This window comes from Eretmochelys imbricata, chromosome 2, assembly GCF_965152235.1.
Source record: "Eretmochelys imbricata isolate rEreImb1 chromosome 2, rEreImb1.hap1, whole genome shotgun sequence".
Classification (NCBI taxonomy): Eukaryota; Metazoa; Chordata; order Testudines; family Cheloniidae; genus Eretmochelys; species Eretmochelys imbricata.
Window position 1 is genome coordinate 154,599,797 of NC_135573.1, and position 14,021 is coordinate 154,613,817.

The window sequence follows — 14,021 nt, forward strand, 5'->3', positions numbered from 1 at the left end:
GATGCCTCCTGAGTTCTTTTGTAAAGCATGTACCAGTTATGAGCACCAGTGCATAGTTTTTGCAGTATGCATTTCTCAAAAGAAACACGAGTACTTCTCTAGAAATGTGAACTCTGAGACTTACTGCAATTCTCTACTGTACATACCTAGAACAAAATTTCAGAGTGTTCATCACTGCTAATTTCCAAAAAATATTGTTCAAATTTAGTTAATGTCTGCATACTGTTTTTACAGTTTGTTAAATGCCTAGTGCAGAGGTCGGCAAACTACAGCCTGTGGGCCACATACAGCCTGCGGGACCCTCCTGCCTGGCCCCTGAGCTCCTGGTCCCTCCCCTGCTGTTCCCCCTCCCCCGCAGCCTCAGCGCACTGAGCCGCCAGCCCAACGCTCTGGGCAGCCAGGCAGTGCAGTTGCAGAGCCGCGGCCTGACCCAGTGCTCTGGGAGGCACGGCTGTAGCGCCGCCAGCCACCGGTGCTCCAGACAGCGCAGTAAGGGGGCAGGGAGCAGGGGGGGTTGGATACAGGGCAGGGGAGTTGTGAGGGTGGTCAGGGGGCGGGGGTGTGGATAAGGGTTGGGGTGGTCAGAGGGCAGGGAACACGGGGGTTGGATAGGGCAGGGGTCCCAGAGGAGCAGTCAGGAAGGAGAAGGGGTGTTGGATGGGGTGGCAGGGGGCAGGCAGGGGTGGGGGTCTGGGGGTGGTCAGGGGACAGGGAGAAGGGGTGGTTGGATGGGGCAGGGGTCCCAGGGGGCAAGTCAGGAATGAGAGGGGGGTTGGATGGGGCGGCAGGGGGCAGGCAGGGGTGGGGGGTCCAGGGATGGTCAGGGGAGAGGGAGAAGGGGTGGTTGGAAGGGGCAGGGGTCCCAGGGGGCAAGTCAGGAATGAGAGGGGGGTTGGATGGGGCGGCGGGGGGCAGGCACGTGTGAGCAGGTCCGGGGGTGATCAGGGGACAGGGGGTGGTGGATGGGGTAGGAGTCCCGGGGGGGCCGTCAGGGGACGAGGGGGTTGGATGGGGCAGGAGTCCTGGGGGAGCCATCAGGGGTGAGAAGCGGGGTTGTCGGATAGGAGGCGGGGGCCGGGCCATGCCTGGCTGTTTGGGGAAACACAGAGTCCCCTAACCGGCCCTCCATACAATTTTGGAAACCCGATGTGGCGGCCAAAAAGTTTGCCCGCCCCGGCCTAGTGCATTTTGTTCCATTGAGAGGTATTTATTTCTTCTATAAAGAAGGGACCATATTTTACAAAGTTCTCCAAAGACTGCAAGAACTCCTGTGGAAACCATAAGCTTCATGGGGACTGCTTTTGAAGTTAAAAGACCTGTATAAATTTTCTGAGTTTAAAAGCCAGCCATGGACTCCTGCTTCATGGTGCTGCTTGCAAGTTTCTTCCTACCCATCTGAAAAACCTATGAATGCTCCGTTAACCTTCAGTGATATATATACATTTTACCATGGGTCTGCTGTACTTTAAGTTTGTGAAAGGTCTGAAGGACTTCACACATTTTACCCAAATTATGACAGACTCCAGGAACTGGACAAAATGGGTTATTTCCAGTTAGTAACCCTGTGAGGTAGTTACAGTATCACCCCCATTGTCTAGAAAGGAGAACAGAGAAAGTGGGGCCAACATTTTCAGAAATGATCACTAGTTTTGGGTGCCTCCAATTTTTATGTGCCCAATTTGAGACACCAGATTTTTCAAAGAATTCACCACTACTATTGACTTAAACTGGAGTTCTGGGTATTCAATTCCTCTGAAAGTTTTAGGCCTTGGGTAACAAAGAGCATTTTTTCACTTGTCAGAAACTGTTCTTACTTTTTTAGCTGGACAAACATAAATAAAATAAATAAAAAAACTTGGCAGACTTCATGTTCATGTGCTGAGAAGGTTCTCTGGTCTGTAGCTGGAACGTGGGCAGGTGTGGCATGTCTGAGCTAAGGCTAGAGTTGAAACCTTAACTGAACATTTTCTGTTTTCTCGCATTTCTCATTAATCAAATATTATTGTTGAAAGATGTTGTATTTAAAAGGGCAATAAAGTTTCAACCTCAACTCTATATTGAAGTTTTACTGGGGATATTATTATTACCACTATTACTACCTTAGACAAGTCACAACCTCTACATACCTTAGTTTGTCTATCTATAAAATGGGAATAAAAATACTTACCTACCTTCCAGGGGTGCCCATTTATAAAGTCCTTTAAAATCTTTTAATTAAAGGCTTAATACCATAGAAGTAAAAGGTGGGGGAGTAGCACTGTATGTAAGGGAGCAGTCTGACTGCTCAGAGCTCCGGTACGAAACTGTAGAAAAACCTGAGTGTCTCTGGATTAAGTTTAGAAGTGTGTGCAACAAGAGTGATGTAGTGGTGGGAGTCTGCTATAGACCACCGGACCAGGGGATGAGGTAGATGAGGCTTTCTTCCGGCAGCTCACGGAAGCTACTAGATCGCATGCCCTGATTCTCATGGGTGACTTTAATTTTCCTGATATCTGCTGGGAGAGCAATACAGCGGTGCATAGACAATCCAGGAAGTTTTTGGAAAGCGTAGGGGACAATTTCCTGGCGCAAGTGCTAGAGGAGCCAACTAGGGGGGGCGCTTTCCTTGACCTGCTGCTCACAAACTGGGTAGAATTAGTGGGGGAAGCAAAAGTGGATGGGAATCTGGGAGGCAGTGACCATGAGTTGGTTGAGTTCAGGATCCTGACGCAGGGAAGAAAGGTAAGCAGCAGGATACGGACCCTGGACTTCAGGAAAGCAGACTTCGACTCCCTCAGGGAACGGATGGCCAGGATCCCCTGGGGGACTAACTTGAAGGGGAAAGGAGTCCAGGAGAGCTGGCTGTATTTCAAGGAATCCCTGTTGAGGTTACAGGGACAAACCATCCCAATGAGTCGAAAGAATAGTAAATATGGCAGGCGACCAGCTTGGCTTAATGGTGAAATCCTAGCGGATCTTAAACATAAAAAAGAAGCTTACAAGAAGTGGAAGGTTGGACATATGACCAGGGAAGAGTATAAAAATATTGCTCGGGCATGTAGGAATGAAATCAGGAGGGCCAAATCGCACCTGGAGCTGCGGCTAGCGAGAGATGTCAAGAGTAACAAGAAGGGTTTTTTCAGGTATGTTGGCAACAAGAAGAAAGCCAAGGAAAGTGTGGGCCCCTTACTGAATGAGGGAGGCAACCTAGTGACAGAGGATGTGGAAAAAGCTAATGTATTCAATGCTTTTTTTGCCTCTGTTTTCACTAACAAGGTCAGCTCCCAGACTGCTGCGCTGGGCATCACAAAATTGGGAAGAGATGGCCAGCCCTCTGTGGAGACAGAGGTGGTTAGGGACTATTTAGAAAAGCTGGACGTGCACAAGTCCATGGGGCCGGACGAGTTGCATCCGAGAGTGCTGAAGGAATTGGCGGCTGTGATTGCAGAGCCATTGGCCATTATCTTTGAAAACTCGTGGCGAACCGGGGAAGTCCCGGATGACTGGAAAAAGGCTAATGTAGTGCCAATCTTTAAAAAAGGGAAGAAGGAGGATCCTGGGAACTACAGGCCAGTCAGCCTCACCTCAGTCCCTGGAAAAATCATGGAGCAGGTCCTCAAAGAATCAATCCTGAAGCACTTGCATGAGAGGAAAGTGATCAGGAACAGCCAGCATGGATTCACCAAGGGAAGGTCATGCCTGACTAATCTAATCGCCTTTTATGATGAGATTACTGGTTCTGTGGATGAAGGGAAAGCAGTGGATGTATTGTTTCTTGACTTTAGCAAAGCTTTTGACACGGTCTCCCACAGTATTCTTGTCAGCAAGTTAAGGAAGTATGGGCTGGATGAATACACTATAAGGTGGGTAGAAAGCTGGCTAGATTGTCGGGCTCAACGGGTAGTGATCAATGGCTCCATGTCTAGTTGGCAGCCGGTGTCAAGTGGAGTGCCCCAGGGGTCGGTCCTGGGGCCGGTTTTGTTCAATATCTTCATAAATGATCTGGAGGATGGTGTGGATTGCACTCTCAGCAAATTTGCGGATGATACTAAACTGGGAGGAGTGGTAGATACGCTGGAGGGGAGGGATAGGATACAGAAGGACCTAGACAAATTGGAGGATTGGGCCAAAAGAAATCTGATGAGGTTCAATAAGGATAAGTGCAGGGTCTTGCACTTAGGATGGAAGAATCCAATGCACAGCTACAGACTAGGGACCGAATGGCTCGGCAGCAGTTCTGCGGAAAAGGACCTAGGGGTGATAGTGGACGAGAAGCTGGATATGAGTCAGCAGTGTGCCCTTGTTGCCAAGAAGGCCAATGGCATTTTGGGATGTATAAGTAGGGGCATAGCGAGCAGATCGAGGGACGTGATCGTTCCCCTCTATTCGACATTGGTGAGGCCTCATCTGGAGTACTGTGTCCAGTTTTGGGCCCCACACTACAAGAAGGATGTGGATAAATTGAAGAGAGTCCAGCGAAGGGCAACAAAAATGATTAGGGGTCTAGAACACATGACTTATGAGGAGAGGCTGAGGGAGCTGGGATTGTTTAGCCTGCAGAAGAGAAGAATGAGGGGGGATTTGATAGCTGCTTTGAACTACCTGAAAGGGGGTTCCAAAGAGGATGGATCAAGACTGTTCTCAATGGTAGCAGATGACAGAACGAGGAGTAATGGTCTCAAGTTGCAGTGGGGGAGGTTTAGATTGGATATTAGGAAAAACTTTTTCACTAAGAGGGTGGTGAAACACTGGAATGCGTTACCTAGGGAGGTGGTAGAATCTCCGTCCTTAGAGGTTTTTAAGGTCAGGATTGACAAAGCCCTGGCTGGGATGATTTAACTGGGAATTGGTCCTGCTTCGAGCAGGGGGTTGGACTAGATGACCTTCAGGGGTCCCTTCCAACCCTGATATTCTATGATTCTATGATTCTATGAAGTGCAAATTATTAACAGTAGTAGTAATGGATACTTTTATTCCAAAGAATCCCACAATGTAGTGTTTAAACTTAAACTGATATTTAGACTATGCTGGGGGATCACTTTACCTCTACAATACAGACACCTGTGATGTGAAATGTGGTAATTATTCAGCAGCCCTAAACTGCACAGCAACACTACACAGAAATTTTGCATAGAAATGAATAATAATTTCTCCAGATAAAATTGCAGGGGGAATTTAGAGTGACAGAATGTAGTCACCAGAGAAGGATCATGGCTCAGTTGCTCGAGTTCACATCCCTCTTGTATTCTTAGAGAAAGGGAACTTTAATGACTAGAAGTAGTCATGATTTCTATTTTATGCCTCATCTGATAGAGAGCACCTCTAAACAGCAGAGGGTGCCCTAACACCATGCTGGGACAGTACTGAATCAAGGAAAATGGACTGCAGCACCTACTTGTTCTTTAGAGGTCTTTTATCCAGGTAGTTTAGTGTGAGAAAGCAAATGGGATGACAGCTCAAATACTTACCCACTTTCCAGGGGTGCCCATTTATAAAGTTCTTTAAAATCTTTTAATGAAAGGTTTAATACCATAGAAGTGCAAATTATTAACTGCTGTAGCAATAGTGTTCAGAAACCTTCTGTATACTGTATTTTTGTGATTGAGAGAAATATTTATATGTTATTTAAAGACAAGAGCTTAGTAGGATTAACCATTTTTATGGATGATGAGAAGATCTACAGCTACATTCGATAGGAAAAAAAAAGTAATGTAAACTCTCACACTTCAAGGCATAAACCATTTTCTAACTGTCAAGAGTTAGGAAGAAAGATCCCCCATGGGCTCATCGTGTTGCAATTGTCCACTCTGAGGGTTTCTGCACCTTGGTTTGAGGGATCTGGCACTAGTCACTATCAAAGTCAGGCTGCTGGACTAGATGGACCACTGATCTGGATTCACTATGACAATTCCTATATCTCTAATGAATATTACACAAACCTACCTGTTTCTGGCTGCAGTTGTTGTCCAGATACCAGCTGTGGAGGATTCATGGCCCAGTGCAGTTGTTTACAGAAATCTTGGCGATCATCCACATGAATGTAATCGTATATATTTTGGTGCATTACATCAGTCTGAAATAATTCCAATAAACAATGTTTAGGATGTAAGTTCATTGGCTAGGGGCTATTATCTCTATATCCCCATTAGGTGGATGGTTGGTGGGGATATTGGGTCAGAGCTAAGATTGCTTGAGGAATATTATTTCTGAATTTCCTGACTCTCACGTTTACTTTTTATTTTAAACTACAGTATTGTGGTGAGGATCTTTTTAGCCTTAATTCTTAATTTCCTGACTTTTGTGCACGTGCAAAATATCCATCAATGTTGCATTAAGGTAATTTTTGCATTTATTAAAATAATGCTTGTTCTGAATGTTAAATTGAAGGGATAAATTACAATGATGAGTGTTAGGGGTATATTCTATATTTGTAACAGTTCATGTCTTTGTTTACCAAAGATTCACAATAACAGAATAGCTCAAAATGTCTTCTGGGATGTTACATAGAATACACATTCACCTGAATTCTAAAAAAAAATAAAAATAAAAAAATAGGAAAATTACAGTCCCATATCCTAATCTGAAATTGCATCATAAATATACCTTTAGTCCATTTATACTTTATATCTAGTCAATTGTAAAGGGACATGTCAAAACAGTGTACCGTACATGATTTTAGAGAGTGTATCAAAAGAAATTACAGCAAGGAAGCCATTACAAATTGTACAACATTAAGCATTCTAAATACTTTTAATATATATTTACCTGATGAAAGCCTAGATAGTCCACAATAGTTGATGATGCATAAAATATCATTCCATCTGAACTCACCACCAAGGCAAAGCCATTCAGTGACTGGGAGAAGGGAGATAAAATAAAGAATAAAAAAGTCAACAAAAGACAAAACACAAGAAGTAAAACTGGTATGACATTTATTAACATATTTTCTAAGCTTTTCTTTCCTAATGTTCAATTACGGAATAGCAGAAAGATGGAAACTAAAGTGTTGCTTAAAACAGACATTTATTAATTTTATTTAGCTTTACTCTGACCATGAGGTTAACAAGCAGCATCTGTACCCCACTGATTTGTCTGCTACATCATATGGACTAGTTTCTTCTGTCTTTACAATGAGTAGTTCCATCGATATCTATAGAACTCTGATGTAAAGTTGCTGCTCAGTGCAAGAGGAGCAGACTCTGCCCCTATACAATGATGGGCTAATCAAATATTATTTATCAAATGCTAAAGAAAAATAACACATGGGTGTATCTTGTCATCTTGATATATGGGGATTGATTTTCATAACTCAGAATTAAATTCCTGCATATCAACATGAGGCTATAATAGTTTCAAATATAATTAGGCATTTAAATAGCTCAGAGGTTTTGAACATTACATCTGTATTGCCAAAAATATGTAACCCCAGGTTAGTAATAGTAGGATGTTAATTATTTCAGTCCTAAGCCCTTAATACAAAGTCTGATCCTAAATTTGTTTCCACTGCCTACCACAATGTAAAGATATTTTAATTCCCCCTCCCCCGCCCCATACATTGTGGTAGTTTCCATAATTTTTCAGCAAGAGCATTCTCTTTCTTGGAATGACATTGTGGATAATGACCTGGAATGTGTTCTCTCTCCTTTTTTTAAACTTACCTTTTTTGGTTACACTTAATAGAGAGACTAATTAAAATGTAATAACAATGTGGTTAACCTTTATGATACTTGGAATTACTACTAATTCATATAACTGGAAGGTTAATGACATGAGCAAAATACTTGTCACCCATTTAATTTCAAACTTAACTATATTCCACTAACTTTTCTGAATATATATTTTTGATACACGTACCTAATACAAAATCCTCTAACCAGAAAATTAACTATTGTGGGTAACACTTTCACAGTAGTACAACTACTATATAACTGCAGTCGTATTCTAAAGTGTAACCAATTTTTCAAGAACTTTAACAAAATACATATGTTGGCATAATTATATAAATAAAATAAGGAATATTTAAAGTAAGTGGACTAAGCAATGGAACTTAATGCACTAATATCATAAACCAATACACAGTAAAGAAGACAATATATGTAGAATAATATTATGCCAGATAATGTAAGCAACAAGACAAGTATAAAAATAAGAACGGATGTAAATGAAGTACACTACACAAACATTAACACTGGTCATACCTAATCTAGATTTGTCTAATTTTGCCTACCTTCTCCTACCCCAGGACCCCCAGGACACTTTTTCACCACAGAGGGACTGTATTTCAGAGATGGATTAATTAATTCCTGCATATGGTTTATATATCAATTGGTAAAAAGCATTGGGATTGTTTGAGATTAAAGTTGTATATTGTGACAAAGTTCCTCCTCTACCTTAGTGGATCTTGCACTTATTGGCGGATTTGCTCGCCTTGGAGCTCAGTTTGGCCGTTTTCATGAACCCACAGTCCAGATCAACTCCTCCTGTGTCTGACCAGGAGCTGGGAGGTTTGGGGGGAACCCAGACCCGCCCTCTACTTCGGGTTGCAGCCCAGGGCCCTGTGGAATGCCGCTGTCTAGAGTGCCTTCTGGAACAGCTGTGCGACAGCTACAACTCCCTGGGCTACTTCCCCATGGCCTCCTCCCAACACCTTTATCCTCACCATAGGACCTTCCTCCTGGTGTCTGATAATACTTGTACACCTCAGTCCTCCAACAATATGCGTTCTCACTCTCAGCTCCTTGCGCCTCTTGCTCCCAGCTCCTTACACGCGCACCACAAACTGAAGTGAGCTCCTGTTTGAACCCAGGTGCCCTGATTAGCCTGTCTTAATTGATTCTAGCAGCTTCTTGATTGGCTGCAGGTGTTCTAATCAGCCTGTCTGTCTTAATTATCTCCAGAAGGTTCCTGATTGTTCGGGAACCTTCCCTTTACCTTACCCAGGGAAAAGGGACCTACTTAACCTGGGGCTAATATATTTGCCTTCTATTACTCTCCTGTTGCCATCTGGCCTGACCCTGTCACATATTCCCCCCCCCCCCCCCGCTCACCACTACGGGTTGGGCAACTTGGGACATCAGGCAGTGTACTCATGACAAGCCATCTGCATTGCCATGGTGGCTTCCAGCCCGGTGTTGTATGGTGAACTGGAAAGGTTGTAGAGACAGGAACCATCTGGTCACCCTGCGTTCTTCTCTTTATTTCGCTGCATCCACTGGACGGGTGCGTGGTCGATCACAAGGGTAAACCGTTGTCCCAGAAGGTAATAACGTAGTGTTTCCATGGCCCATTTCACAGCTAGGCACTCTCTTTCAACCACGGCATACTTCTGCTCTCTCGGGAGGAGTTTCCTGCTGAGGTAGAGGATTAGGTGTTCTTCATCTCCGATCATCTGCGATAGGACAGCTCCCAATCCTACTTCAGATGTATCTGTTTCTAAAAATGAATTCTTTGTTGAAGTCTGGGGCTATAAGCACGGGGTTACTGCAGACGGCTGTCCATAGATCCATGAATGCTTTCTCTGCGGCATCTGTCCACTTCACCATGTCTGGACCCAGGCTTTTATCAGGTCTATCAAGGGACTCGCTCTGATAGCAAAATGGGGAATAAATTGTCGGTAGCACCCCACCACTCCCAGGAATGCCGGGATTTGCTTTTTCTGATTCAGCCGGGGCCAATTTTGGATAGCCTCTAGTTTGTTTAGTTGGGGCTTGACCATGCCGCTTCCTACAATGTAGCCAAGGTATTTAGCCTCAGCTAGCCCTATAGAACACTTGGCTGGGTTGGCTGTGAGGCCAGCCCGTCTTAGCATGTCCAGAACCGCTTCCACCTTTTCTAAGTGGGTTTCCCAGTCGCGGGTATGAATAATCACATCATCCAGGTATGCCGCTGCATAACTGGTATGGGGCCGTAGGAGCTTGTCCATAAGACACTGGAAAGTGGCAGGTGCCTCATGCAGTCCAAAAGGAAGAATAGTATATTGAAACAGACCTTCTGGGATAGAGAATGCCATCTTTTCTTTCACATCTTTGGCAAGGGGAATCTGCCAGTATCCCTTTGTTAAATCAAGGGTGGTCAAAAATTGGGCCAGGCGGTCAACTAACTCATCAATACAGGGTATGGGGTATGCATCAAATTTGGATATCTCATGCAGCCAGCGAAAGTCATTATAAAACCTAGTGGTGCCATCGGGTTTGGGCACCAACAAAATCGGGCTTGACCACTGACTGTGGGACTCTTCGATGACTCCCAGCTCCAACATCCTTTTTACCTCTGCCTTGATCTCCTCCCTTTTTGCTGCTGGGACCCGATAGGGCCTTAAAGTTACCTTTGCCCCAGGGTCTGTGATAATGTGGTGATATGCTTCGGTGGTCTGACCTGGTTTGGTTGAAAACACATCCTGGTATCAGTTGATCATCTCAGTTACCACCTTCTTCTGGTTTGGTGTCATATCAGTGGATATCCTGATCTGCTCCTGCATGTTATTTCCCTGGCTCGGGGTCTCTTGGGCCACTACACACGCCTCTCGTTGGTGCCAAGGCTTTAAGAGGTTAATGTGATAAATTTGTTCTTGTTTCCGGCGTCCTGGCTGCCACACCTTGTAGGTTACTTCCCCCATGGGTTCAACCACCTCACAGGGCCCCCTGCCATTGGGCCAAAGCTTGCTTTCTGCCGTGGGTACCAACACCATCACCCGATCCCCTGGTTGGAACTGTCGGACTTTTGCCTGGCGATTGTAATGGGTTCGCTGGGCCTCCTGCGCCTTTTCCAAATGTTCCCGTACAATAGGGGTGACCTGGGCTATCAGTTCTTGCATCTGCAACACACGGTCAATTATATTTCTCCCCTCATTGGGTTTCTCTTCCCAGATTTCTTTTCTGATATTTAGTATGCGATGGGGGTGGCGTCCGTATAATAATTCAAAGGGAGAAAACCCAGTTGAGGCCTGAGGTACCTCCTGGATTGCAAACATAAGGTAGGGTAGTAGGGTGTCCCAATCCTTCCCGTCCCGATTTACCACTTTCCTTATCATTGCCTTGAGGGTTCGGTTAAACCTTTCTACCAGCACATCGGTCTGCAGATGATAGACTGAAGTTCTCAGGGTATGTATATGGAGCAGCGTACAGAAGTCCTTCATTAGCTTTGACATAAATGGGGTACCTTGGTCTGTTAATATCTCCTTTGGTAGCCCCACTCGGGCAAAGATCCCCACCAACTCTCTAGCTATCGTTTCAGATGCCGTATTCCGCAGGGGAACAGCTTCTAGGTAGCGAGTAGCATAATCCAGAATGACAAGTATATATTGGTGGCCCTGGGCTGTCTTCTCCAGGGGTCCCACTAGGTCCATGGCTATTCGCTCAAAGGGGAACTCTAAAGGTACCCTCAAATGGGGACGGGGACTGTGCAGCTGACACTCCGGGCAGGACGCACAGTACTTCCACATTTCTTCATGTACTCCGGGCCAGAAGAATCGTTGCAGGACCCATGCCAGGGTCTTCTCTACCCCCAAATGCCCCCCCAAAAAGATGACTATGGGCCAGACTTAATACAGCATTCTGGTGTTTTTGAGGTAGTAGGATCTGCTGTACCTTCTGCCCCTGTACTGGTGCAACCCGGTATAAGGGATTCTTCTTCATTATGAAGTAGGGTCCTGGTCCCATGGTTTTCCCTTCCACGGGGACCCCATCTATTTCGGTCACCTCCTTCCTAATGTTGTCGTACCTTGGGTCTTCAGCCTGGTCCCGTCCAAAATTTCCTCTCCTGGGGCTAATCTGCCCGAGATCTAGGGGGCCAGTCTCTGTTGCCTCTCCTGGTTCAGAGGCGTTAGGGTGTGGGTCAGACTCGGGTGCTTCTCCCTCCTGGGTGGCCTCCTTTTCAGCTGCTCAGGTCCGCCAACCTAAGAGAGTGACCCTCTGGCTTTGGGCCAGTATTTGGGTTCCCAAGGCCTTAGCTGCCCTTCTTTCCCCTTTTGTGTTTCTACGCTGTCTGGGAGTGGAGAACAAATCTGGGGATATTTCAGAGAAGGTTGAGGGTTGACAGTCTGCTGTGGATGCCTCACTACTTTTAGGGCTTCCCCCTTTCTCCAATTCCCCTACTGGTAGTAAGTCTCCAAACCCTGGGAAGTCCCTCCCTATGAGCACCGGGTATGAGAGTTTAGGGACTACACCTGCTGTTACCTCAGTAGTGTTCCCCTGAATCTCGATTTTTACTGGGATGGTGGGGTAATAACCAACTGTCCCATGGACGTATGTTATCCCTGGTCTCTTGGTTTGGGCAGTCTAACATCACGATCCTCTTCCACCTCAGCGCTCCGACTCCTGGTGGCTTCTGGTGGGCCTTCAGCCCCTCTCTTTTTCCACCTGGGCTCTCCTGGCGGCCCAGTCACCCGAGCTCTAGGGCTTGGTGCTGCTAGTTTAACCAGGGGTGCTTCTTCCTTAACTGGTCGGGTCAGCTCCCTCGCCTTTCTACCAGCGTGACAACCTCATCGTAGGTGGAGGGTTCATTCTGGTTTACCCAGACGTGAAGGTCTGGCGGTAGTCCTCTCATGTACCGGTCGATGACAAGAACCTCTGGTATCTCCTCCAGACTCCAGGACTCAGTTCATAACCACTTTTGTGCGAGATGGATGAGGTCATATAATTGGACCGTGGGATTTTGTTTTCCTGGTACCTCCACTCATGCTATCGCTGGGCCCGCACAATGGTCGTTACCCCAGATCTGGCCAGGTCCAGAGTCCGGAGGAGATACCAGAGGTTCTTGTCATCGACCGGTACATGAGAGGACTACCGCCAGACCTTCACGTCTGGGTAAACCAGAATGAACCCTCCACCTACGATGAGGTTGTCACGCTGGTAGAAAGGCGAGGGAGCTGACCCGACCAGTTAAGGAAGAAGCACCCCTGGTTAAACTAGCAGCACCAAGCCCTAGAGCTCGGGTGACTGGGCCGCCAGGAGAGTCCAGGTGGAAAAAGAGAGGGGCTGAAGGCCCACCAGAAGCCACCAGGAGTCGGAGCGCTGAGGTGGAAGAGGATCGTGATGTTAGACTGCCCAAACCAAGAGACCAGGGATAACATACGTCCATGGGACAGTTGGTTATTACCCCACCATCCCAGTAAAAATCGAGATTCAGGGGAACACTACTGAGGTAACAGCAGGTGTAGTCCCTAAACTCTCATACCCGGTGCTCATAGGGAGGGACTTCCCAGGGTTTGGAGACTTACTACCAGTAGGGGAATTGGAGAAAGGGGGAAGCCCTAAAAGTAGTGAGGCATCCACAGCAGACTGTCAACCCTCAACCTTCTCGGGCCCATGGGGGTAGTCTGCCCCAGCCTCTTCAGGCAAATCATAGTAGGCCTTCTGGGCCTCCCCACACAGGAATGGAGTGAGGATGCCAGACCACTGTTCTCAGGGCCAAGCCTCCAGCAGGGCTGTCCTCTCAAAGGCCAGGAGGTATGCCTCTACATCATCCTCCCGCGTCATTTTCTGCAGCCAATTGCTGGCTCGCATGATCTGTGTCCCATCATGGCCATGGTTCAGCTCTGTAAGGGCCTTTACCTGGTTTACCGGTTCCTGCAACATAGCCCAGTCTTGAGCAGCCTGGTCATTCAGCAGGCGATTAGTCTCTTGCTGCAGCCACACTGCCTCCTGTTGGGCGGCTGACTGGACACGAGTAGCCTCCTGCTGGGCAGCTGTGGCTTGTATTAGTGCCCACACTACCTCCTCCATTGTGGTGAAAAAAAAAATAAAATAAACCCTCTCCCTTTTTTTTTCCAAACACCCTCCTTCTTCAGCCGCGCTGTGCACACTAGATCCCACTTTTAACACCAGTTATGACAAAGTTCCTCCTCTACGTTGGTGGGTCTTGCGCTTATTGGTGGATTTGCTCGCCTTGGAGCTTCACAGCAGCCCTCAGTTTGGCCGTTTTCATGAACCCACAGTCCAGGTCAACTCCTCCTGTGTCTGACCAGGAGTTGGGAGGTTTGGGGGGAACCCAGGCCCGCCCTCTACTTCGGGTTCCAGCCCAGGGCCCTGTGGAATGCAGCTGTC

At 46.6% G+C, this 14,021-nt stretch overlaps 1 protein-coding gene across 1 annotated transcript in view; it reads right to left on the bottom strand.

Moving 5' to 3' along the window:
- Positions 1–14,021, bottom strand: part of AHRR (aryl hydrocarbon receptor repressor) — a 134,116-nt gene that overhangs the window by 21,916 nt on the left and 98,179 nt on the right. Inside the window, exons 4-5 of the mRNA XM_077809189.1 lie at positions 6,745–6,834; positions 5,923–6,052 (exon numbers count right to left, since the gene is read on the bottom strand). Coding sequence (XP_077665315.1) covers positions 5,923–6,052; positions 6,745–6,834 — 220 coding nt within the window. The remainder of the gene's footprint in view (positions 1–5,922; positions 6,053–6,744; positions 6,835–14,021) is intronic.